The 25,019-nt window shown below is 71.2% G+C and overlaps 1 protein-coding gene across 30 annotated transcripts in view; it reads right to left on the bottom strand.

The window, feature by feature from the left end:
- PLEC (plectin) overlaps positions 1-25,019 on the bottom strand; it is an 83,498-nt gene that overhangs the window by 56,748 nt on the left and 1,731 nt on the right. For 3 of the 30 annotated variants that reach the window (XM_085574026.1, XM_085574030.1, XM_085574029.1), the window contains exons 1-8: positions 10,764-10,911; positions 3,086-3,147; positions 2,572-2,586; positions 2,109-2,198; positions 1,765-1,800; positions 591-668; positions 406-498; positions 52-218 (exon numbers count right to left, since the gene is read on the bottom strand). In XM_085574026.1, coding sequence (XP_085430152.1) covers positions 52-218; positions 406-498; positions 591-668; positions 1,765-1,800; positions 2,109-2,198; positions 2,572-2,586; positions 3,086-3,147; positions 10,764-10,809 — 587 coding nt within the window. In that variant the 5' untranslated portion in view covers positions 10,810-10,911. Of the gene's footprint in view, positions 1-51; positions 219-405; positions 499-590; positions 669-1,764; positions 1,801-2,108; positions 2,199-2,571; positions 2,587-3,085; positions 3,148-4,931; positions 5,090-9,912; positions 10,070-10,763; positions 10,912-13,711; positions 13,865-14,107; positions 14,246-15,649; positions 15,729-19,488; positions 19,568-23,201; positions 23,380-24,695; positions 24,874-25,019 lie in introns of those variants that run through there. The other 27 variants (XM_085574013.1, XM_085574008.1, XM_085574018.1 and 24 more) reach the window with 27 other exon arrangements.

Genomic DNA, 25,019 nt, shown 5'->3' with positions numbered 1-25,019 from the left:
CCACGAGCACACGCCTGCCCGTGGATCACACGGCACCACCACAGTACCCACCTGTGCCGGTGGATGATGGCGTTGAAGAGGCGCCCGTCCCGCCAGCTGGTGGTGAAGTTGTCACAGCGGAGGCCCTGGTAATCCTCCACCATCCGCTGTGACCACAGCAGCAGCTTCTCCTTGGCTGTCATGTCCTCCGACTGCCCGGTCACCTGGATGTCTGAGATCTGCCAGGACACAGATGTTACTCCGGAAACCGGCACGGGCACCAGCACAGCGGCACTCGCTGCATGGCACCGCCAGTGACACCACTCCTGCCCCACTGGGGACCAGACCAGCCCGGGGAGGCCCCCAGCACCATGAAATCCTGACCCCTCAGTACCACTGTCCCCGTCCCCACCCCGCCGGGCTCACCTGGAAGTGGAGGATGATGGTCCAGATGAGCCCCAGTGTCAGTTTGGGGTTGCCGTCGGCGATGTCATCGTTCCGGATGTTCACCAGCTTCACCTGCAGCGCAGGACACACGCGGCTCAGGGCTGGGGGAGCCCGGCACAGCCCCGGGGGTTATGGGCATCCCAGGGGTCCCTCCCCCTTCTCACCTGCCGATGCTTCAGGTAGTTGAGGGCAATCTGGACATTCTGCAGCTTGTGGAAGCGCATCCGGCCCTTCTCCCGCGGCTGGGGAAGAGGAGGGTGGTGAAGCGCGGCCACGCTGGACACAGCCCTGCTGCGTCCTGCCGCCGCAGCCCCTCGGTGACGCCACACGCCCCCGGCCCTGCCGCGATGCCACCGCACTGTCCTGCCGCCCCGGCGCCGTCCGGCCGCTCCCGGCGCCGCACATGCCGATGGCACCCGCCCTCGCACTTTGCCCTGCAGGGGTGGGGACGCTCCCCATGCTCCCCCCGCCAGCCCGCGGCACAGGCTGTTCCCACGCCACGCCCGGCAGCACCGGGACCATCGCAGCCGTCCCGAGGGGAGCCGAGTGCCGCAGCGGCACGGCAGCCGCTGCCCGGGCAGGAGCGCTGCTGGCCCCGCTGCCAGCGCACCGTGGTCCTGCCAGCGCTGCAGGCGTGGCCACCGTGGTCCCTCACCATGCAGCTCCCCAGCACGCTCCAGTGTCCCCTCAGCAGGACCAGGAACTGCCAAGACGGGTGAGCCCCCCAAACATGTGGGTCCCAGCTGGGGTCCCCTGGGTCTTGCCCAAACAGACCCCCCAGGATGTTCCTGCCCCATGGCAATGCTGACATTGCACCAACTAAGCCCAGCTTTGGCTGCCAGGAGAGCTGGGGGCTCCATGAAGCCCCTTGTGCCGCTCAGCAGCAGACCAGGGTCACTCCCATCCCACAGAAAGGGGCCAACATGGACCCGCAGCCACTCGGGGCCAGGGCCGGCCCTAGCGTGAGACCCAGGGAGTTGGTGGCCACGGGCCACCCTGCAGAGCAAGCAGCACGTCCTGCTGTGGTGCCAGGAGCCAGAGTCCAGCTCCTGACAGCCTGGTGGGATCACTCCCAGTGATGCTGCTTCTGCATGATGACTTCTCTCTTGCTGCTGCCACAAGTTCTGGCCCAGGGAAACCCACCCCCACAGCTCTGGGCACCAAGGGGCACCAGGACAGGCAAAGCATGCAGCAGAGCACCGGGACAGCACCGGGACAGGCACGGCACACGGCACATGGCATGCAGACAGTGCTGGGACATGCTGGGCACCGCTCCGTGCCGCTGTCGCAGCACCGCTGTCTCCGGCCGCGCCAGGAGCCGACGGCAGAACCACTCACCAACCGCAAGGTCCGGAGGACGTCGCGCTCCCGGGGCTGCCCCGGCCGAGCCGAGCGGAGAGGAGCAGAGAGAGGAAGGAGAAGGAGGAGGCAAAGGCGGCGGTGGGCCGGGGGCCGGCGCCAGGAAGCAGAGAGGGCACCAAAGCAAAGAGAGGTTAGAGGCGGGGGCGCGGGCACTCCGGGGTCACCGGGACAGACCGACGGCCAAGCAGGACGAGAGGGAACAGAGGCAGGCAGCGAGGGTGAGGACGAGGATGAAGACGAGGGTGAGGACGGCCGGCGGAGGGGTGCCGCCGCGTGGCGGGGACCGGGGGACAGTGCGGGCAGGGCAGAGTGGCACCTACCAGCGTGTCACCCGACAGCACCTCCAGCAGCGAGATGAGGTTGTGCCCGTCCCGCAGGTCCTCGTACAGGTCGTTGACATGGCGCTGCGCCTGCGGGGAAAGCCACGGTGTCGGGGGGCCGGGGGCAGCTGAGCACCCCCCACCCCTGCCAGCCAACACCGGGGTGGGTGCCCGGTGACCCCCCAGCGCAGCGGGTGCTCACACACAGCTCCAAGTGCAGCTGGTGTCCCCAGTGCCACTATCCCCCCAAACACACGCAGCAGCTCCCCCTGTGCCAGGATGGATCCGGCATCACTCTGGCATCACTCTTGGCATGCAGAGACCCACCGTGAAGGGCTCAGACCCTCCGCCCACCATGCAGGGCTCAGACCCACTGCCTAGCACAGTGGCAGCCCCAGGGGAAAGGAGGGTGTGCAAGGAGGAAGAGCGCAGTGGGACAGACAGACAGCGAGGAAGGACCTACCTCTGGTCGCCAGTGCTGCGCAGGGCAGAGAGAAGAGAGCAGTTAGGAGAGAGCTGAGAGGGGACCCAGGATGGGCAGAGCGTGGTGGCACCACGATGGCACTGCAGGGTCAGGGACACGTGGAGACACATTTTGGGGAACTGGGCCATGTCCCAGTGTGTGCCAGGTGCCAAGGTGGGGCTCTGCCTGTGGCAGGGACTGGGGACTGGCAGGGGTGGGACAGGACTGAGGGCGCCAAAGCACAGGACACATCCCCAGGTGCCAAAGGCACCGTTCCCTTCTGGCACACTGGGAGGGCAGCAGGAGGGCAGATCCCACCTGGAGGGCAGAACCCCACCACAGAGGCAGCTGAGAGGCCTTGACCAGAGGTGTGGCACAGGAGCACTGGCATGGGCACCGGGGACCCTCCACTGCCACGTCTCAGCTGTACCAGCACACGGGGCTGTGGGTGGGGGTGATTTGGGGCTGGGGACTGCTGGGGCAGTGGTGCCCGCTGGACTGGCAGTGCCCATACCTTGATAAGGTGCTTGTTGACCCATTTGGTGAAGGTTTTCTTCTGGACACGATCTCGCTCATCTGCAAGAGAGGAGAGGGACAGGTGAGCCAGTGGCACCAGGGTTGTGGCACAGCAAAAAACCAGGCCCCGCCGGTGGCACCGCAGGGCATGGCTGGCACAGGAAACGATGAGCCAACCACTCTGGGGAACCACGGTGAGTCACGGGGGTGCGGGGAGAGGAAACAGCTAACGGGGATCGGCCCCAGCGTGCCAGCACCACGCCAGCACCCACCAGTGCCCGCCAGCACCCGGCAGCACCTCGACTCCGAGCACTGAGATTAGATCAGTTGGCCAGAGCGCAGTGCTAATAACATGCTGCTAATAATGTGCTGCTAATAAATAACGCCAAGGTTGCAGGTTCACCCCCAGTACGGACAAATCAGGAGTTTGACTTGGTGATCCTTGTGGAACTGCTTTCAACTCGGACTATTCTGTGTCTCTGTGACTGCTGGGAGCAGGAGGTGCCCACTCAACCCTGAGCCCTCTGGCACTGCTCTGAGGAGCGCCAGCACTGCCCTGGGCCCAGTGGGCACTGACTGAGCAGTTTGGGTACTGTATGGAGATGAGGCCATGGGGTGCTTGTCCTGGCACCACCCTGGCCCAGTTCCAGTCCCACAGACAGGGCCCTGGTGGGACATGTACGGGACTGAGATGAGCCCATACACCATCTGCGCTGCCAGAGCTGTGGGACACCCCAGGACACCTCCAGGACACCCTTCTCTGTGGGCACAGGGCCAAGCAGGGCTGCAGTGAGTCACGGCGCTCCCTGCCCGCTGCCCTGTCATTAGGGGATGGCATGGGAAGGGTGACGCATTGGGATGGGAACCCGGGATCGCACAGGACCCACCCCCCCAGCACCCGCTACCAGCGCCCCCTGCCCTGCACCCCGCTAACCCCCCAGCGCCCCACTGCCAGCACCCCTGTCCCCCCCAGTGTCACAACCGCTGCCACACCCAGCCTGATGGCCAAGGGGGGTCGGAGGCCAGACGTGACACCCCACGCGGCAGCCGCAACGCCCCGCTGCCCTCGCCGTGGCGAGCCGGGTGCTGCGTGCTGGGTCTTGCCCTGCTGGAGCGTGCCGGGATCTGCCCACGCGGCACCCAGCGCCCCACAGCCAACACTCCCCGCCGGGAGAGCGCCCCGGGGTGCCGCACAGCCCGGTCACCCCGCGGGCCCACGGGCGCTCAGGGCACAGCCAGGGCGTGCCGGGCCGGGAGCGGCCACGGTACGAGAGGAAGAAAGGAAGGAAGGAAGGAAGGAAACGTGGGGCACACTGCGCGCCGAGCGGGGGGCACCGACACCATAGCCCGGCACCCGCGCCCACAGCATTGACACCCGAGCGGTCCCCGAGCGGCGCCCACCCCGCGGCGGCGGCGCCGGGAGAGCCGCGGCCAGGCCGGAGCGGCCAGGCAGGCAGGGCGTGGCAGGAAGCGACCGAGGGCACCGGGGATGGAGCTGGGCGGCGGCGAGGGGTCTGCAGCCGTCTGCCCCACAGCCCGCCCCTCCAACACCGCCCCAGCGTGGGGGTCTGCCCCACGGCCTGGCCGGAGATATCGGCCCGGCGTGCGGGTCTGCCCCGCAGCCCGCCCTGGGTACGCCAACCTGGGGACACCGCCCCGCACGGGGCCCGGCCCCAGGGACACCGCTCTGGTGTGGGGGGCTGCCCCACGGCCCGCCTGGGGGCCCAGAGCCGCGGGGACACGGACCCAGCACTGGGGACCCCGGCCCGGCGCGGGGCTCTGCCCGGGGGCACCGCCCCAGGTGGGGATGCAAAGGTGGGCGGCCCCCACGCCCCCCGCGGTACCTTTGCGGCCCTCGGCCGCCCGCAGCACGGCCAGGTACAGGTTGTCCTCAGAGCCCGTCCGGGCGGCCGCCGCCGGAGCCTCCTCCGAGCTGCGCCGCGGCCGGGACATGCTGAGCGAGCCCCGGCACAGCTGCGCTCCCTTCCCGCTCCGCCGCCGGTCCCGCCGCGAGTGGGGCGGCCCGGGGAGGAGACCGGGCTCTCTCCCCCCGCCCCACGCCCCACGCCCCACGCCCCGACCCTGCCCACAGGAAACTCCTGAGCTTTAACCCTTCCCTCCCTGCGCCTGCAGGCGGGATGGGACACGGAGCCACGGAGCAGCCACGGAACGCTCCACGGGGAGCCGGCACCCCCAGCCCCACATACGGAGCCGCGGGACCCCCGGATCTGCGAGAGCGGGGAGCGGGACCCCGGTTCCTGAAGATCGGGGTGCTCATAAACCCTTCACTCATTGTGGCCAGACCCCTGCCCCACCCCTCGGGGCCTTGGGACCCTCAGGTCCGTAAGTCCGGGGGGGGGACGGTGGGGCCCCCAGCCTGGCACTGTTGGACCCCCAGCCACCACACCTCAGGACCACCAGGTTTACAAACTCTGGAGGCTCAGGTCCCCCAGGTTTGCAGGTCAAAACCCTCCTTGCCCCTCACAGAGGATCCCCAGAACCCCTCTGGCCTCATGGTCAGCAGCTCCCCAGCACCCCAGGCCCCAGCTGGGACCTTCAGTCCCTGTGGGGGTTTTGGCACCACCCGGTGCCACCGCCCAGGGACCACCTCAGAACCCCCAGCCCAGCCCTGGAGCTGTAGGACCCCAGCTCCCCTACCTGGCGCTCAAGCCCCCAGGTTCACCAGCCCCAGTCCCAGGGCCCACATTTGAGGGGCTCAGATCCCTGGGGTCCCTCTTGAGGGGTTCAGGGTCACAATCCCCTGGGCTGCAGGATCCCCAGGATGGGGGACTGTGCCCCACAGGCTCCCCCATGTGCCGCCATGCACACACCAGCCCCACCAGCAGCTCTGCTCCCTACAAGCACCCCAGGACAGCACCCCACACCCTGCCCTGTGCCCCACAGCACCCACAGGCTCTCACATCGGGTGGGGGCATTGGCAGCAGTGTAGGAATCCCCCCTGCCCAGAGATTCACCTCCCACCGCCCTCCCCCAGTGGGTGACAACGTCAGCTGAGGGGACCACAGGGCAAATTCAGGGGTTGCACCCCATTGGGTGCTGCATCCCCCCGGAATGTCCCTCCCCGGGGACCCCCAGGGAGGCTGGCACGGGCTGAGAATCCCCAGCCCCTTGGGGTGACACAGAGCTGCCAGTCCTGTCAATCACAGCACCCACAGCACCCATGTCACCAACGTCACCGACATCACCGACGTCATCCACGGCAGGGGTGGCAGCTGCTGGGGAAAGGGCAGCTGTGAGTGCCCTGGGTGCTGCCAGCCTGGCTTAGCCAGCACCCCAATACCTAGGTCTGCACCCCAACACACACGTCAGTGCCCTAAAGCCCACTTCCTGTGCCACAACATCCGTGTCTGCACCCCAACACCCGTGTCTGCACCCCAATACCCATGTCTGCACCCCAACACCCGTGTCTGCACCCCAACATCCATGTCTGCACCCCAACATCCATGTCTGCACCCCAACATCCATGTCTGCACTCAAAAACCCATGTTTGCAGCCCAATATCCATGTCTGAGCCTCAATATCCATGTCTGCACCCCAACACCCGTGTCTGCACCCCAACACCCATGTCTGCACCCCAATACCCATGTCTGCACCCCAGTACCCATGTCTGCACCCAACATCCATGTCTGCACCCAAACACCCATGTCTGCACCCCAACACCCGTGTCTGCACCCCAATACCCATGTCTGCACCCCAGTACCCATGTCTGCACCCCAACATCCATGTCTGCACTCAAAAACCCATGTTTGCAGCCCAATATCCATGTCTGAGCCTCAATATCCATGTCTGCACCCCAACACCCGTGTCTGCACCCCAACACCCATGTCTGCACCCCAATACCCATGTCTGCACCCCAGTACCCATGTCTGCACCCAACATCCATGTCTGCACTCAAAAACCCATGTTTTCAGCCCAATATCCATGTCTGAGCCTCAATATCCATGTCTGCACCCCAACACCCGTGTCTGCACCCCAACATCCATGTCTGCACCCCAATACCCATGTTTTCAGCCCAATATCCATGTCTGAGCCTCAATATCCATGTCTGCACCCCAACACCCCCGTTCCGCAGCACGGGCATTGCCCGTCCTCAGTGCGGAGTCCAAAGGACACGGGGCTGTGGCCTGGTCCTGCCGTGACTCACGGTCCAACCGCGCGTTGGCGGCGCCCCGAGCGCCCCGCCGGCCCCCGCCCACCCGTGACACCCACCCCGACACCCACCCGTGACACGCTGTGGGTGCGGGGGCCCGTCAGGGAGCGGCAGCCGCGGCCGGGCCGATGCCCGCTGGGACAGAGCCAGCGCGGCCGCCGCGGAATGCGGGCGGCACCGGCCCGGCCCCAGCCCCGGCACGCACATTTTTCCGCCGAGAGCGCATCTGGCACAGGCACATCTGGCACAGGCACATCTGGCACAGGCACATCTGGCGCCCGGAGCGCGGTGGGAGCCCTGCTGACGCACGTCGGGGGAGGCAGGGACACCCCGGAGCCGCGGCTGCCCCGACACGGCCGCAGGAGCCACCGGACGAGAGAGGGACACGGCGGTGACACCGCCAGGGCGGTCACAAGGGTGGCACCGCTGCGGTCTGGCACCGCGCTCACACGGGCCGAACCGCTCCCGACGCGCCGAGCCGGGACCGGCGGTTCGGAGCCGGGACCGAGCCTGGGATGGATGCGGGGTGAGAGGAGGAACGAACGGTCCTCCCGCCACCGGCACCCCCCGGCTGCGGCACCCCCGGCACCGGCGGGTACCGACCGGGAGGACGCGGCGGCGTCAGCGCCAGCGCTTTGAAGACCTGACGGGGCGGCTCCTGGCACCGTCCCCGGCGGCTCCCGGGGCAGGCGGCGCCCGGCTCCCGGGCCCGGCAGCTCCCGGCTCCGGCGGCTCCCGGGCCAGCCGGGCCGGCCGGGCAGGAGCGCCTCAGTCTCGCCCGCGGGTGCCGACGCCACCGGGCCGGCCCGGCTCCCTCCCACGGCGTCTGCCACCCTCGGGGCTCCGGGGGAACCCCCGGGAGCCGCCGAGCCGCCCCCACCTCGACCCTGCGGCACCCGCGGGCGCGGAACGGGCGCTGCCGACAGCGGGGGTGCACCCAGCGCCGTGGTGACACCCAGGGGACACCGCCACGCACCAGGCCAGGACAACGGCGCAGCAAAGCACTGCCGCGGCTCCAGGCAGTGGCACGGGGACCCGGCCGCACAGGGCTGGGGGAGACCTCGAGCCCCATGCCAGGGAGTGCCAGGAGGCACCGGAGTCTGCGGGCAACAGCAGCGAGCGGGGAGTGGCACCGGGGGGAGTGGCAGGGCCCGGGGGTGGGGGGACAACACCGGGGAGGGGGTCAGCACCGGGGGCTCCCCGCGGGGACACACGCAGGGGGACCTGACACGGCACGATGGGCACACGGGGCACTGAGGGCAGGGGCTCCCCAAGGTGTGGGAGCACGCCGGGGGGGTGGGCACGGGGAGATGGGCCCTGACAGACACACGGCGTGCACACACAGACACACAGACACACAGACACACAGACACACAGACACACAGACACAGGCACACAGACACACAGACACCGGCACATGCACACAGGGCGCAGACACGTGTGCAGACACACACACGGGGTGTGCAGGGACACACACACACAGAGAATACATCTGTGTGCCGCTGTGTGTAACATATTTGTACACACACACCAGAACACCCTGTGCACACACACACACACAGAGAATACATCTGTGTGCCACTGCATCTAACACATTTGTACACACACATGCACCAGGACACCCTGTGCACACACACACACACACAGAGAATACATCTGTGTGCCACTGCATCTAACACATTTGTACACACACATGCACCAGGACACCCTGTGCACACACACACACACACACACACACACACACACACAGAGAATACATCTGTGTGCCACTGCGTGTAACACATTTGTACACACACACATCAGGTGTGTGTGTGTACATCACACAGACATGCACACACACACAGAGGCATGCACACACGCACACACATGCACACACACACGCAGAGGAATGCACACACAATACAGGCATGCACACACACACACGCACACAGCCACACAGAGCCATGCACACACACACACACACATAGAGGCATGCACACACAATACAGGCATGCACACACACGCACACAGCCACACAGAGCCATGTACACACGCACACACATGCACACACACACAGACATGCACACACACACACACACAGCCACACAGAGCCATGCACACACACACACACACATAGAGGCATGCACACACAGAGGAATGCACACACAATACAGGCATGCACACACACACACGCACACAGCCACACAGAGCCATGCACACCACGCACGCACACACACGAGTGTGCAGCAGCTCGCTCCCATGCCCACGCACCCCCTCACAGACACACGTGCAGCTCACACACGCTCCCATGCACGCCTGTGCACACCTGAGTGCACGGACACACTCGGGCGGACACACGCGAGGGACGCGCGCCCGCACACAGGTGGGAGGCACGCACAAACACAAACACGCGCACACATTTCCACAACCAGCCCTTCCCGGCAGAGCCCGCCCCAGGCTCGGCGCAGCCCGGCCCGGCCCTGAGGGCGGGGTCACAGCGGGGGCGTTGCTCGGGGGGGGGGATCCGCCTTTCCCCGTGTCCCCCCGCCCCGCCGGGTCCCCCCCGTCCCGCCGCTCCCGCACCCCCGCCGCCAGCGCCCCCCGCGCTCCCCTCCCGCCCCAGGACCCCCTCGCTCCCTCCGCCGCGCCCCCCCGGCCCCGCTCCCCTCGGTCACCGGTGCAGCAGAGCCGGGCGCTCAGGTACCGCCGCCGCTCGGGCCCGGAGCCGCCGCTCAGCCAGTCCCCACCGGGACCCGACATGGCTCCACCGGACGGGACTGGACGGGACCCACCATCCACCGACCGACCGACGGACCCACGGCCGGGACCGACCGGCGGCACCGGGCGGACGGGACGGGCGGACGGGGAAACGGGCGGGACCCGCCCCGCTCCGCCCCGCCCTCCCCTCAGCGGCCCCGGCTGCGCCACCGCCCGCAGCACCCGGGGAAACCGGAGGGATCCGGGGGGAACTCCCCGTCCCTGCGATCCGGGGGAACTCCATCCCACACCCCGGGGCGATGTCCGGACCGGACACCCCCTCCTGCGCTCAGGACCCCCGTGCTGGGACTCCGCACCCCACACAGCCGGCACCCTACATCCCCTTTCCCCCCCAGCCGCACCCCTCCGCCCGGAGCCCCCCGGAGCAGCCGGTAGTGCAGCCGCGGGGCACCCTGACATCTCCAGCACCGCGTCCCGGCCCCTCCACACACACAGAGCTCCCGGGGGTGGGGGCAGCTCGCCCCCAGCACGAACCGCTTACTCCAGCACCCGTTCCCCCTGGCTTCTTCTCCCCACAGGGGTCCCTGTGCCAAGGGGAGCCCTCAGCGCGTTTCGCGGTGGGTGTTTTCCCCACCGACGCCCCCCAAACCGCCGGGACCCCCTGTGCCCCCGCCCCGCGGTCGGACGAGCCCGCCAGCACACGCAGGGCCGGATCTGTTTGTGCTGGGAAGGGGCCTGCGGCGGGGACGGGGGTCCTGGGGGATGCCACGGCATCCCGATCCCCCCAACCCCCCGGCCCGCAGGTCACCTTCTCCTGGCCCGCAGCAGCAGCAGCAGCAGAGCGAGAAGCCCATGGCGCGTCCTGGCCCGGCGCCCCCCGCCCCGCTCGGCGTCCGGCCGCGTCTGGTGGGAGCGCAGCGGAATCCGTGCCCGGAGCGCGGCCAGAGCGCGGCCAGTGACTCACACAGCCCACGGCCTCCGCCAGCCCGGCTCCTCCTGCTCCTGGGAAGCGCGGAGCCCACCCCCGGCCGCTCTGCTGGGAACCCCCCGGTCCCGCACGGCTGTGGGCAGAGCGCAGCGGGCAGCCGGGACAAAGCTGGAGGGGCTGGAACCACCAGGCAGGGACACAGGCATGGACACAGGCATGGCATGGACACAGGCATGGCATGGCACGGCCAGGCACGGGCATGGCATGGCACAGGGTCCCCCATCAGGGAGGCACTGGAGTGGTTTGAGGTCGGCTGCAGCCCGTGCCAGCACCCTGGGTACTGAGTGGGCTGCTGGGGCAAGGCACATCCATGCTGTGGGGAGCACGGGGGTCTTGGGGGGTCTCGGGGGCTTTGGGGGGGGGGGGGGCGTCTGACGTTAAAACCCAACATGGCACAAGCCAGCCAGGATGAACCAGGTCAGCAGCAAGGCCCAGGAGTGGGGGCTGGGCACGGCACGGCACGGCACGGGCACGGTGCCGACCCACGGCAGCGGCAGCGGCCCGTCTGTGCTGCGGAGATAAGGAGCCGGCGGGGGCAGGGGGGCCGAGCCGGGCCGATAGCAGCCGGCCACGGGGAACGCCGCCTGGAACGGGACGTGTCCCGTGGGATGCGCCTGCCACGCCCGCCACGCTTCCCGCACGCTGCCAGGGCTCCGGGACGCTTCCCACGGCTCCGGGACGCTTCCCACGGCTGCACCGCGGAGGACGTGGGACAGCGGCGGGAAGAGCTTCCCCGTGGCCGCCAGAGGCAGTGCCGGGGGGCGGAGGCCGTGTCGGGGGGGCCGCGCCGGGGATGCCGGTGGTTGCCAGCCACGGCCCCTCGAGGCTGGTGAGTCATTGCTGCGGCCAGAAGCAACATCCAACAACGCTCCCGGCCTGGCACAGCCAGAGCCGCCAGCGCGGTGGAAAAGCTGAGTGGAGCGGAAAGGGGGACACGGGGGGGTTCCCAAACCTCTGGGGCCCCCACCCGCCCACTGCCGCCACGTCTCTGGCAGCCTTGGAAACCGGAGCGGAGCCAAACAAACAGCGGCATCCTGCTGCCAAAACCAGCCGGCGCCGCCACCAGGCTGCCAAGCTCTGCCTCGCCCGCCCGAGCCTCCCCCAGCCTTCTGCCCTCCAGCCCTCTGCCCCGCGGGCATGGGGATGCAGACCCGGACAGGAGTTCCGGCTGAGCTGTGGCTGTCCCCGAAAACACCTGCCTTGGCACTGTGCCACAAGTGACACCGAGAGCAGCTGGCACAGCCCGCCCCTCGTGTGCACCGGGCAGTCCCTTTGTGGGCACCGAGAAACCCACTGCGGGCACGGGGCAGTCCCCCGCGGGCACCGGGACGGTCCTTCATGTGCACCGGGCAGCCCCTTTGTGGGCACCGGGCAGTCCCCCGCGGGCACCGGGCAGGTTCTTCATGTGCACCGGGCAGTCCCTTTGTGGGCACCGGGCAGTCCCCCGCGGGCACCGGGCAGTCCCCCGCGGGCACCGGGCAGCCCTTTGTGGGCACCAAGAAACCCACCGCGGGCACCGGGCAGCCCCCCGTGGGCACCAAGCAGCCCTTTGTGGGCACCGAGAAATCCACTGCGGGCACGGGGCAGTCCCCCGCGGGCACCGAGCAGCTCCTTCATGGGCACCGGGCAGTCCCCCTTCCCCACCACTTGGGTTTCGCTCTAAACCGGACCGCTGCCCCGGCGTGGCGCAGCCGGGCGCGGGCAGCACCGGGGCACATCCCCGAGCCCCGAGGGGCGGCAGAAGCGCAGCCCTCAGCGCCGCCCAGCGCGGCCGATGCCGCCGGAGCCCCCCGGGAGCTCCCGGCTCGGGGGGGGCGCGGCGCGGCGCGGTGATGGGCCCCGGCAGGTGCGACCTTGGGGGTGTCCTTCGGGCTGGACCGGCGCCAGGGACAGCCAGCGGCCCCCCCGGCCGTGAGCAGCGGGGGCTCCGGCCCGGCCAAGGTGCCCTGCCCGCCTTATCTGGTACCGGCACCGGCACCGGCACCGGCACCGGCACCGGCACCGGCACCGGCCGCCGCAGCTCCCGCCGGCCGCGGGCTCGGCGGTGGATTCCCAGCGCGGCGGCCGCGGGAGCGGAGCCATCCCGGAGCGGCGGCGGCCGCGTGACGGTGCCCAGTGCCACACACAGACCGACGGAAGCCGCAGCCAACGCCCTGGAAAGTACCGGGGGGGAGGGCCGGGGCCGCCGGCAGCGCCCCGGCAGCTCCGATACAGGTGGCTGCGGCCGCGCCGGGGGTGCGCGTGGGGGTCTCAGAGGACCCCCAGACACCGGCATCCTCTCGGCCCTTGCCGGCCTCCTCTGTCACCAGATACCCGTCCCCAAAAATATTTGGCACCTTCATGCCTCGGGATGGGGATGCTGCGGAAGGGTTTGGGCAGCCAGCTCAGTGCCAGGGAAGCTCCTGGCGGGACCTCCACTCGAAAAAGTGCCAGAGTGGACGGGGTGGGCACGGGGCGGCGGCACCGGGCGGGGGGCACACTCTGCCAGTGCTGAGTCACCCTTGGGTACCATCGCTCCCATCACTTGGGTACCACTCCCACCAGGATGCTCCCCCACGGCAGGTGAAGCTCCCCAGAACCCAAGGCGGCACGTCTCTCCCCTCGTCCCCCACCCCACGGTGCGTGGGTCCCCCCCAGGACCCCCACCCACCCACCGGGACCCAGCGGGGCTGCCGGTGTCGTGTGGCTCCCCCTTCCCCGGGGCGGGTGGGCGGGGCGAGGGGCCGAGCCGAGCGCGGCGCGGGGGGGCCGAGCGGAGCCGAACTCACCGGTGCCCCCCGGCTCGTCCCGCTGCCGCCGCCAGTACCAGACCAGGGCGAGGGATGCCGCGTGCCCCGCCGCCACCAGCGACGGGAACAGGGACCCGGTGTCCTCCATGGGGGACACGGGACGGGCTCGGCACCGGCCGGGCTCGGCGGGTCAGGGACGAACCAGCGCCCGCCCCCACGGGGCAGCGCCCTCTCCGCCTTAACCCCTCCCGAACCGCGGCGCGGAGACGCCTCCTGCCCGCCGCACCGGCAGGGCCCCCCCGTGTCCCCCCCGTTCCGCGTCCCTCCCCCGGAGTGTCCCCTTCATCCCGGCTTTTTATATCCCGGGACAACGCGCCCCGGCGGCGCCAGCCCCCCCGTTCCCGTCCTTTCCGCAGCCCCACCGGTCTCACCCACCCGGTACGACCTTCATGGGCAGGCAGGGTGCGGGCAGGTGCGGGCAGGGTGCGGACAGGTGCGGAGCGCGGAGCGAGGGCGCAGCGCGGCTCCGCCGGTGGCGGCGGGGGCTGGGGGGGGGCGGACAGGGAGCGGGTGTCGATATAAATAACCGGGGCCCGTCACCGAGCCAGAGTTAGAACATGACACGGGCGGGGGCGGGACGGGGCGACCGCGGCGGCGTCCCAGGACCCCCGGACCCCCCGGCACCGGGGCGGGTCACCAGGCCGTCACCTCGGGGGTCGCCGTGACATCAGGACTAAGAGCCTCGGCACGGCCCCGCCGCCGAAGGAGGCCGTCCCCACGGGCAGGGGGAAAAATGGGGTCTCTGGGGGGTACCGGGATCCCCTCCGCCCCGCGGGGACCCCGCAGTTCCCCCGCCGCCGGCGCGACCCCGTCCTCGCAAGCCGGGGTTCCAGGCCGGGTTTTCCGGCAGCGGCTCTCGGGGCGGAGGGAAAGCCTGGAGCCGGATCCGCTGGCACGGCGGGACTGGACGGGACGGCCGGGACTCCGCGATCGCGTCCCACGCGAGGGTCGGGCAGCGACCGCAGCCCCGGAGCCCAGCGCGAGGTGTGACCCCCGGGCCAGAGCTCGGGGGAACCCCTCCCGTCCCCACGGGACGTGGGTGCCGCCCGCGCAGCACCCGCACCCACGGGGCAGCAGCGCCGCGGGCCCGGCCCCCCCGCCGGCCGGTGACTCACGGCGCTGGCAGGGAACGGGCTCGGCGCCTCCAGGCTGGAAACTTGGACCGGAGGCGGCTGCCCACGGCCACGGGCTGACTCACAGGCTGGGGGGATCGGGGGGGGGGGGCCCCGCACCGCCGCCTCGGAGCGACACCACAGCTGCCCCGCCCGGGGGGGTGGGACACGGGACGCCCCGCACCCCCGCCGGGTCCAGCTGCCGCCGATCGTGTGTCGGGATCGCGTGTCGCCAGGGAGGCGGGGTTGGGGACCCCCCCGCAGTCGCAGCCCCCTCCCCAGCAGCACTGCCCGCCCCAGCTGCCGCCGTCTGTCCGACCCACCCTAGGCCCAGTGGGGACCTCGGGGTGCAAAATCCCCACGGAGTGCCCCCCCGCTCCCCGCCATGACCCCCTGAAGCACTGCCCCCCATGGCACGGGCACCCCCCGGCACAGGGGAGCCGGGGAGGGCGGCAGCAATGCCACCCCTGCAGCGCCCCGGTCCCATCACCCCACCGGCCTCTCGGGGACCCCGGGAAGCCACCTCCCTGCACCCCGGCTCCCCGTGATCCCCCAGCGACCACTCCTGCCCAGAGCGTCCCCGTGGGGTTAGGGGGGCACAGCGAGGAGGCCCCCAGCACCCTCCTCCCTCCCCAGACAGCACGGGGGCCTGCAGGTACCCCCACCCCATCCTCGGCTAGGAAACGGGGGGGTTTAGGGGAGCTTAAGGACTTGTCCTTGTCCCAGACCTCCCCTGGCAGCAGAGGGGCCCGAGTGCCCCCCACCCACGAGAGCACCAGGAGCACCCCGGGGCGCTGCTTGGTACCTGTGGCCGGGCTGGGCTGGGGGGGCGGCTGGGACACCCCCTGCCCTGCGGTGACGGCGATGCGTTCCACGTGCCCCTCGCCCTCGTCCTTCCTGCGGTAGAGCCGGTCACCGGCGGCGGGACGCGCCCGGTGGGTGCCAGCGCCGGCCGGGGCGGCGGCGCGGCGGGGCTCGGGCCGCGGGGCGGCGGGGCGTGGGACGCGCTGCAGGGAGCGCGGCACGACGTCCGGAGGCAGCCGCAGGTACTGGCGCAGGTGGGCGACGCCGGCGTCCGTCAGGTACCAGTAGAGGTGTCGCCAGGCCGCCGTCTGGCGCACGAGGCCGCGGGAGCGCAGCGAGGCCATGGCGCGCCGAACCTCCACGTTGGCCACGCCGGGCAGCTGCGGGTGGGTGCGCCGGGGGCACCCGTCCCGCTCCCCGACCAGGACACCCTCGCGGAACAGCAGCTCCAGGATGGAGCGGAGCCGCTCCAGCGGCATCAGCATCCCCGCCACCATGGCGCGGGCAGAGCTGCACGGGGCACGGCACTGGGCACAGGGCACGGGGCTCGGTCACGTCTCGCCCAGCACAGCTCAACAGGGCCCGGCACTCCGTATGGCACAGCCCGGGCTGCTCCAGCACCGCCCAGTATGGCCCAGCACAGCCCAGTATGGCCCAGCACAGCCCGGCTCGCGATGCTCCAGCACAGCCCAGTACGGTCCAACACGGCTCAGTGCGGTCCAGCCCAGCGCAGCACGGTCCAGTTCGGCTCGGTATGGCCTGGCACAGCCCGCCGCAGTCCAGTACAGCCCCGTATGGCCCGGCACGTCCCGGCGCGATCCGACACGGAGCGGCGCTGGCTGCCGGCACGGCGGGAGCGGCTGCGGCTCCACCCCCGGTCGGGGGGGTCAGGGGGGCCCCAGGCCCAGCCCTGAGTCACCACCGGCCCCTCCCCGGCCCCGGCTCCCGCCCGGGGGGGACACGGCCGGACCCGCCTCCCGCTTCCCCCCCTGCCCCGACCCAACCGGCCGGTTCCTGCGTGGGAACCCCCGCGGGGCCTGCCCCGCCCCGCCCCGGGACCGGCCCCGTGGAGTGCCCCGGAGGGGACCCCGAGCCGGGGGTTGTCCCCGAGCCGGGCACGGCATCTCCGGGCTCGCCCGAGCATCCCGAGCTGCCGGGCTGCAGGCAGAGCCAGGGCGGGAGTCGGGCAGGGGCACCGGCAGGTGTGCGGGCATGGGTGCGGGCAGGGGCACCCCGGCAGGGCTCGGCAGCCACATCCTGCCACGTCAATATTTGCTCTGCTCCTGCCCCGGTTTGTCCCGGCATCGCCAGGGGGACCCCACGGCTCCCACACCCCCCGGCAGTGACACGGCCCCGGCGGTGCCACAGCTGTGCCACACCACGCCCTCCGGGTGGCAGCTGGGGACGCGGCAGCTGCCGCTCCCCCCAGCCCCCGGCGCCGAGAACCGCCCAACAACCCCCAGCGGCACCGCGGGACCCCCGCATGGCACAGCAGCGGGACCCCCAGCTCCGCCGTGGGGCTGGGCAGAGCCCCGGCACCGCCGACCCCCCCGTGCGGGTTCCGTGTGAGGGGATGTGAGAGTGGCACACCCTTCACAGAGCAGGAGGAACTGTGTGGGGCGAACTGGGGCGCCAGCGTGTCCCCCACGCTGGGAGGGTCCCAGGCCCACAGACCCCGAAAGGGGAGGAAGCCCCCCAAGGCTCCCTCAGCACCCCTGGCCAAGCGCAGTGAGGCTCCTGCAAGGCTGCAGCAGGAGCCCCCCGGCAGCCTTGCGGGAATGGAGGGACACCCCCTGCCCCGACACGCCAGTCCGTGCCGATGGGATTCACTGGGATTCACTGGGATTTACTGGTGGGGAGCAGAGAGCCAGGCATGGGGGGCTGCCGCCTGCGGGGTGCCCGCCCCAGAGCTGCCAGGCCCCGGGGATCCCAAAGCCTGATGTGCACTGGTGTCTCCAGCGGCCCCAGCAGCACCCGCACAACTTCCCCATCCCGGAGGGCAGAGCGGGGTGGCAGAGCAGGGCTCCCGTTGCGAGACCCCCCATCACTGGGGCGCCAGCACAGCTGGTGCAGGGGCACTGGGAGCAATGGGGTGCCCAGACCCCCTCGAAGGGAATCTCCTGGGAAAGCAGCAGCTGCCTGACTGAGCCCCACCTCGGCATGTTGCACCCACAGAGCCCCACAGCACCCCCGAATCCCAGCGGGGTGGGAGAGATGGCAGGAGCGAGGGGGGCAGGGATGGGGGTAGAGGGAGGGGGAGTGATGGAGGGCAGGGATGGAGGGCAGGGATGGGGGGCAGGGATGGGGGGCAGGGATGGGGGGCAGGGATGGGGGGCGGGGATGGGGGGCAGGGATGGAGGGCGGGGATGGAGGGCGGGGATGGAGGGCAGGGATGGGGACAAAGGGGGGCAGGGATGAGAAATGATGGGAGCAGCAATGGGGGAGTGATGGTGTCTGCCACGGAGGAAGCAATGCGGGCATCTACAGAGAAGTGATGGGGGCAGCAGGAGCGCCCCCCCCCCAGCCGCGGCCCCGCACCCCCAGCCCGCAGCGGGGTCACGGCCGCGCCGGCGGCTCCCTCCGGGAAGTGCCGCGTCAGCGCCCGCCGCCCGCCGTGATCCAACGCGATGTGACAGCGGGGCCATCGCCAGCGTCCCGCCGCTGCCCCGTGCCGGGCAGGGCGCCGGCACCGCCCCGCACCCCCCGGGAAGAGCCGTCCCGCATCGGCCCCGCAGCTCCGCTCGCCGCGTCGCACCTCGGGGCGGGCCGGGAGCAGGAGGCGCTGGGGCACCCCCACAATCCCGGCCCTGTGCACCCCATGAGCCCCTCATCCCTACCACCCGGCGGGGGCAGCCCCCCAGATGTGGGGCGGGCAGCGCTTGCGGCAGCGGCTCCTGGCCACGGGCCCGGCGCTGCCGTCCTGGTGCCGGTGCCAGCGGCGGTGCCGGTGCCAGTGCTGGGGTCTGGCGGGGCCGCCGGGCTCCCCGTGCCCAGTGGAACAAAGCCGCGGCTGTTTGCGGAGGGCACCGCGGCCAGAGGCCGGCTCCTAATGAGGCCGGTGCCGGCAGGGGTCCCGGCGCCGGCGGGGGTCCCGGCGCCGGCGGGATCCCGGCGCTGGGACATTTCTCACCGTAAATCAGCCTCGCCGCAGCCCGTGCTCTGCTGAGAGGACACGACCTGGGATCCCTCGCTGGGGCCTGCGACATCGCCCGAGCCTGGCGGGTTCATCCCGAACCTTGCCGGGATCATCCCCAGCCGCCCGAGGTCCACCCCGTGCCCATCCTCCTGAAGCCCATCACGGCCTTCGCCGGTGCCCATCCCTCCCCGACCCTCGCTGACTTCACCCTGAGGCTCCCGGGCTCCATCGCGACTTTCCCGGCGTCCATCCCATCTCCCGCCGGGTCCATGCCGACCCTCGCCGGGCTCGCTCCAGCCCGAGCCCGGCCCGGCGGCTCGCTGCGTGCCGTGCCCGCGGTGGCTCTCTGCCCGCTGCGGTGCCACGGGGGCCGGTGGCCGCCGGCCGCCCCGTGACCGGCGTCCGCCGGAGCCCGTTACTCACGCCCCAGCGCGCCGGCTCTGCAGCACGGCTCGGTAACACGGCACCGCCGCGGCGGAGCCTGCCAGGGGCCTGGCGGCACCGAGTAACTCGGAGGGATGCCGGCGATGCCGGGGCGTCCCCGGTGACCGCCGCCCTCCTGCCTGCGCTGCGACATTGGCACAGGAGGGATGCGGCGCGGCCCTTCCCCCGCGGGACGCGGAACCTTCCCCGGGACGCGGAATTCCCGCCGGTCCCCGTGGGTTCGGCCCCGGGACCCCTCGCGGCGCCCCCTCCCCCGGTACCTTTGAGGGAGGCGATCTCGTGGTGGATGCCCCGCGCCCCCTCCATGGCCGCCCGCGCTCCCGCACGCTGCCGGCCGGTCCCGCAGCCCCGGGGCGGGTCCGTCCCGCCCCCCCGGCCCCGGCCCCGCCCCGCCGCCGCAGCCCCCCGCCCCTGCGGCACCGACACCGCCCCCCCCCCAGCGGCTGGGACCGGCCCGCATCCCCCCGGCACGGCCCGAGTGCCACCGGCACGGCACCGAGTGCCACCGGCACGGCACCGAGTGCCACCGGCACGGCAGAGAGTGCCACAGGCACGGCAGAGAGTGCCACCAGCACGGCAGAGAGTGCCACAGGCACGGCACCGAGTGCCACCGGCACGGCAGAGAGTGCCAATGGCACGGCGCCGAGTGCCACCAGCACGGCACCGAGCGCCACCGGCACGGCAGAGAGTGCCACCAGCACGGCACCGAGTGCCACCGGCACGGCAGAGAGTGCCAATGGCACGGCGCCGAGTGCCACCAGCACGGCACCGAGTGCCACCGGCACGGCAGAGAGTCCCATCGGCACGGCCCGAGTGCCACCGGCACGGCAGAGTGTGCCACCGGCATGGCACAGGAGTGCCACCGGCACGGCACCGAGTGCCACCGGCACGGCACCGAGTGCCACCGGTACGGCACCGAGTGCCACCGGCACGGCAGAGACCGCCCTATCAACAACAGCACAGCCCCCCCAACACAATCCCCCTGCCCCCCCAGCACAGCCCAGCCCCCCCAGCAGTGTGCTCCCACCCCCCAGACCCCCCCCCAGCACACACAGTGCCCCCCATGCCCAGCCCCCCAAGCTCACCCACCAAGAGGGACCCAGCACGGCCACCACACTGCGGCCAGCCCTGGGGACACTAAGAGGGACTCAGCCCCTCCACCACAGCCACTGGCCAAGCCCGGAGCTCCAGGGACACCAGGAGAGAGCCAGCACAGCCACCAGCCACGAGTCACCACACCACAGCCACCCCCAGAGTCCTGGGGACACTGAGGAGGTCCCTGACAGTGCCACCTTAACCACTGCAGCCACCATCCAGTCTCTGAGGGGAGACTGCGGAACAGCCACCACACTGTGGCCACCACACTCAGGACACTGGCCAGCCCCCAGGCCCCAGGGACACCAGGAGGGACAGCAGCCAGCCCCCAAGCCCCAGGGACACCAGGAGGGACTCCAGCATAGCCACTGCACAGTGGCCACCACGGCCAGCAGGCACAGCCAGATCCCCAGGGACACCAGGAGGGACACCAGCCAGTCCCCAAGCCCCAGGGACACTGGAAGGGACACCAGGAGGGACACCAGGAGGGACACCAGCCAGTCCCCAAGCCCCAGGGACACCAGGAGGGACACCAGGAGGGGCACCAGGAGGAACACCAGGAGGAACACCAGGAGGAACACCAGGAGGAACACCAGGAGGGACACCAGCCAGCCCCCAAGCCCCAGGGGCACCAGGAGGGTCTGTGGCATGGTCACCACGGTGCAGCCACCGGGCCACTGTCACTCCCGGGGACACTGGGAAGGACTGTGGCACGGTCACTGCACTGTGGCCACTGTGACCCCCAGCCATCTCCAGGGACCCTGGCAGGGACCCGGGCACGGTCTCCACCCCACCACCCTGCTGAAGGGCCGGGGTGTCCCAGGGGCCCAGCTGTCCCCCACAGGCGATGATGGATGCCAAGCCTGGGGCCCAGCTGCCACAGTGACAGCAACAGTGGTGATGGTGGCCGTGGAGACGGTGTCCTCCAGCCTGGCTTCAGTGCCCACAGGCCCTGTGCCACATTAACGGCTCTAACAGAGAGGGCACGAGATGCCCAGGGCCCATCTCGCCTGGGGATCCCTGCACCCTCGGCATCCCCAGTGCCCAGCCCCACGCCAGGGCCACCTCCAGCCCTGCCCCACGCGTGGCAGAGTCCCTGGCAGAGCGGGCGCTGGGTCCCCTGGGCTCTGAGCCTCAGGGCCGGCACGTGCCAGCCGCGCTGGCAGGGATCACCCGCTCCGATGGGCTCCGTGCCCACCGCCGCTGTGTCAGCCCTCCCGCCTGGCCCGGCTCGAGAGGCTTCCCGGCTGTGCTGGCTCAGCCCTGACATCACCACCCCTCCAGACAAACTGTCCTCCTCCGGCCACTCGGCCACCGGGCATCCGCGCCCACCCACGGGCCGTGGCACCAAAGCCGCCAGCGCCTGGCAAGGGGTGACAGGAGGTCTCCCTCGGTCCCCACCAGCACCCAGCGAGGTGCAGAGTGACACCAAACCCTCTGGCACCCGCCGAGGAGTGACACGGAGCCCGTGTCCTACAGCACCAAGCCAGGTGGCATCACTGGTGATGCCAAACCTGCCAGGACCTGACAGTGTAGGGTGACACGGTGACACCAAACACCTGCCCAGGACCTACAGCACTGAGCCTGGTGGCACAGCTTGAGGGGCACCACAGTGTGACACTGAGCCCGGTGGCACACAGTGAGGGACACCACAGTGTGGCACTGAGCCTGGTGGCACACAGTGAGGGGCACCACAGTGTGACACTGAGCCCGGTGGCACACAGTGAGGGGCACCACAGTGTGACACTGAGCCCGGTGGCACACAGTAAGGGGCACCACAGTGTGACACTGAGCCCGGTGGCACAGCTTGAGAGGGGAGCAGAATGACACCAAACTGACACATCAGGACCCACAAAGCCAAAGCCACCAGCACCTGGAGAGGTGGCACAGCACGGTGACAATGAACCCCTGCCACTTGCCAGCACTGCCTGCCAAGTCTCACCAACCCATCCATGGTGCCCTGGCACCGCTGAGGGACAGCAGCTGCCGAACCCTGTGCCATCCCTGCCGGTGGCACCCGGGCCGTGGTGAGATCTGCCAGGCTCAGACGTGCTGAGCTGCTCCTGACAGCGCCAAGTGCGCCCGGGTCCCTCAGCCGGGGGACAGCGGCACGGTGGCACAACTGCCGGTGGCACCGAGCAGGGACCGCAGGCCGTTCCCCCACCCGACACCGGGGTCCCACGCGGGTGGGAGCGGCCAGGACCCCGCAGCGGGGACAGCTGCGACCCCCGGCGTGGGGCCGGGCGGGCTCCCCCCGCAGGCAGCACCCGCTCCCATGTAAGGGCATGGCCGCGGCCGCTGCCGGCCCCACGCCGCGACACCGGGGCGCCCTCGGCCACGCGCAGGCACCGGGGGCACTGCGGGCAGCCCCGGGGTCAGACCCACCACCCGGCGCGGGGCTCGTACCCCGAGACGCCAACGATGCCACCGATGCCACCGACGCCACCGACGCCACCGATGCCACCGCCGAGCACCGGCGCTCCACCGCCCCCCGCCTCCGCACCCTCACCGCCCGTGCCCCCTCCGCGCCGCCCCCGGCCACCCGGCCCCACGTCCGTCCCCAGAACATTCGGAGGGACCCCCCTGCCCCAGCACAGCGCCACCGACCCCTCCCGTCCCTCCGGGGGGCGCGGGCACGGCTCCCCAGCCGCCCGCGGGCACCGAGGCCGGGCGGGAGCGGCGGCGCGGGGGCTCCCCGCGGGGTCCGCGGTGCCGGGCCGTGTCCCCCGGGCCCCCGCCGCGGCCCCCCCGGCCTGCCGGGGCTGGCGGTGCCCGTCGTGCCCAATTATGGGAATGAGCGGCCGCGCTCCCCGCGGCCCCCCCGGCCGGCGCCCCACTGCGCCCCCCGGCCGGGGGCGGCGGGGCGGGGGTCCCGTACCCTTGTAGCGCTCCCGCACGTCCTCGTAGGCCTGGATGAAGTCCTGCTCTTCGGGCGCGGGAGGGGGGCAGGCGGCGGCCATGGCGGCGGAGGGCGCTTTTGGGGGCGAGGGCGGGGGCCGGGGCCGGGGTCCGGCGTGCCCGGCGTGTCCGGCGTGTCCGGCGGCCCCGCACCCCGCGGCTGGGCAGGGGTGCGGGACGGGGGACGGGACAGGGGACGGGACAGGGGACGGGACTGGGGACGGGACATGCCCCCGCCCAGCCCTTTAAAGGAACCGCCGGACACCGCCCCGAGGCGCGCCGCGACCCGCGAAACGGCACCCACGGACACGGCACCCACGGACACGACACCCGCGGACACGGCACCGTGGGGCAGGGCACCCTGTGGGGCGCAGGGCAAGTGAAGTCCTCTACGCCCCAAAAACTGGCACTGCCCGAACCCCGATGCTGCTGTTCCCGTCCGTGGGGCGCCCACGCGTGCCCAGAGGAGCGCGAGGGGGGCGAGGGGTGGGTGATAAAGGACAGGGGTCGCAGGTGATAGGGGACCGTGCGGGGCTGGGGGTGCAGGTGATGAGGGATGGGGTGGGGGGTGCCTGGTGCACCCCACAGCCGGCGCAGGGACCCCCCCGATTCGCACCCCGACCTCCCCACCCTCGCTCGAGGGGCAGACCGGGCGCCCCCTCCCCTAGTGAATGCTCAGCCCCTCACAGAGACCCCCGCGTCCCCTCCGGCTGGTGGGGACGGGAGCGTCACGCCCCCCGGGACCCCCCCAGCACCCCACGGGCACCGAGGGATTTTTAAAGCTCCGTCTCCCAGTGCCACCCGAGGGGCACCGAGGGGGCCCCACCGCGGCCCCCAACGACCCCCCCTCGGAGCCCAGTCCCAGCCGTGGGCGAGCTGGGGCGGGGGGGGACACACCGGCCCCATGGGACGGGGCATCGTCATCCCTAAAAATAGACATTAATGCCCCGAAACTCGAGCGGGGACAGCGACGGGGGGGGATGAGGGGGGCGGGGAGGAGAGAGGGAGGGAGGGAGGGAGGGAGGCGGGGAAGGACGGGGAGGGGTAACGGAAATAGCCGGGGGAGGGTTCTGTGCCGCGGGGGGGCCGAGCGCTCTACGGGAGGGAAACGCTGAGCATTTGGTGGGGACACACCGGCAGCCGTATGGGGACGGCACGGTACCGCTCGGCACGGCACCGCTCGGCACGGCTTGGCACCCCCCAGAGCGGCTTCACTGCCCCGACCTCAGCACAGCTCCCAGCGCTGTGTCACCCCTCCATCTCCCGGCCCCCGTGGGACCCCCACGGGCCTCCAGGCACCGCCGACCCCTCCTTCCCCACCGCGCACGCTGAGTCGCCCGGGGCACGTCCCAGAGCCCCGGACACACCCCGGCTCCCCACACCCCACAGGGGCTCATGCCGAGCCCACGGTCACGCCCCGGCTCCCCCGTCACACCCCGATGCCCCGGACGCGTTCCCGTCCCCCGGGCCGTACCTGCGATGCGGATGACGGCTCTCTCGGCGGGGTCCAGCACCGTCCCGTTGCCCGCGGCCGCCTTGGCACGCTGGGAGCGCTGGTGTTTGCCCAGGTTCCAGGGCAGCGTGTCCCCGGCGCCGGGCGAGCCGCTGCTGCCACTCGAGCTCTCCTCCGCCATCGCCGCCGACCCCGGCTCCTGCGACAGAGGGTCGGCGTCAGGGACCCCCGGTACCGGGACCATCGCCTTCGTACGCTAGGGACCCCGGCACCGCGGCACCAGGGACCCCGGTATCCCCACTGCCCCCCTCTCGCTTCAGGGACCCCCGGCACCGCGGCACCAGG

Source organism: Lonchura striata, chromosome 2 (assembly GCF_050655825.1).
Source record: "Lonchura striata isolate lonStrDom1 chromosome 2, ASM5065582v1, whole genome shotgun sequence".
Taxonomy (NCBI): Eukaryota; Metazoa; Chordata; class Aves; order Passeriformes; family Estrildidae; genus Lonchura; species Lonchura striata.
The sequence above is the reverse complement of the archived record's forward strand: the minus strand, read 5'-3'. Positions and strand labels throughout refer to the sequence as shown.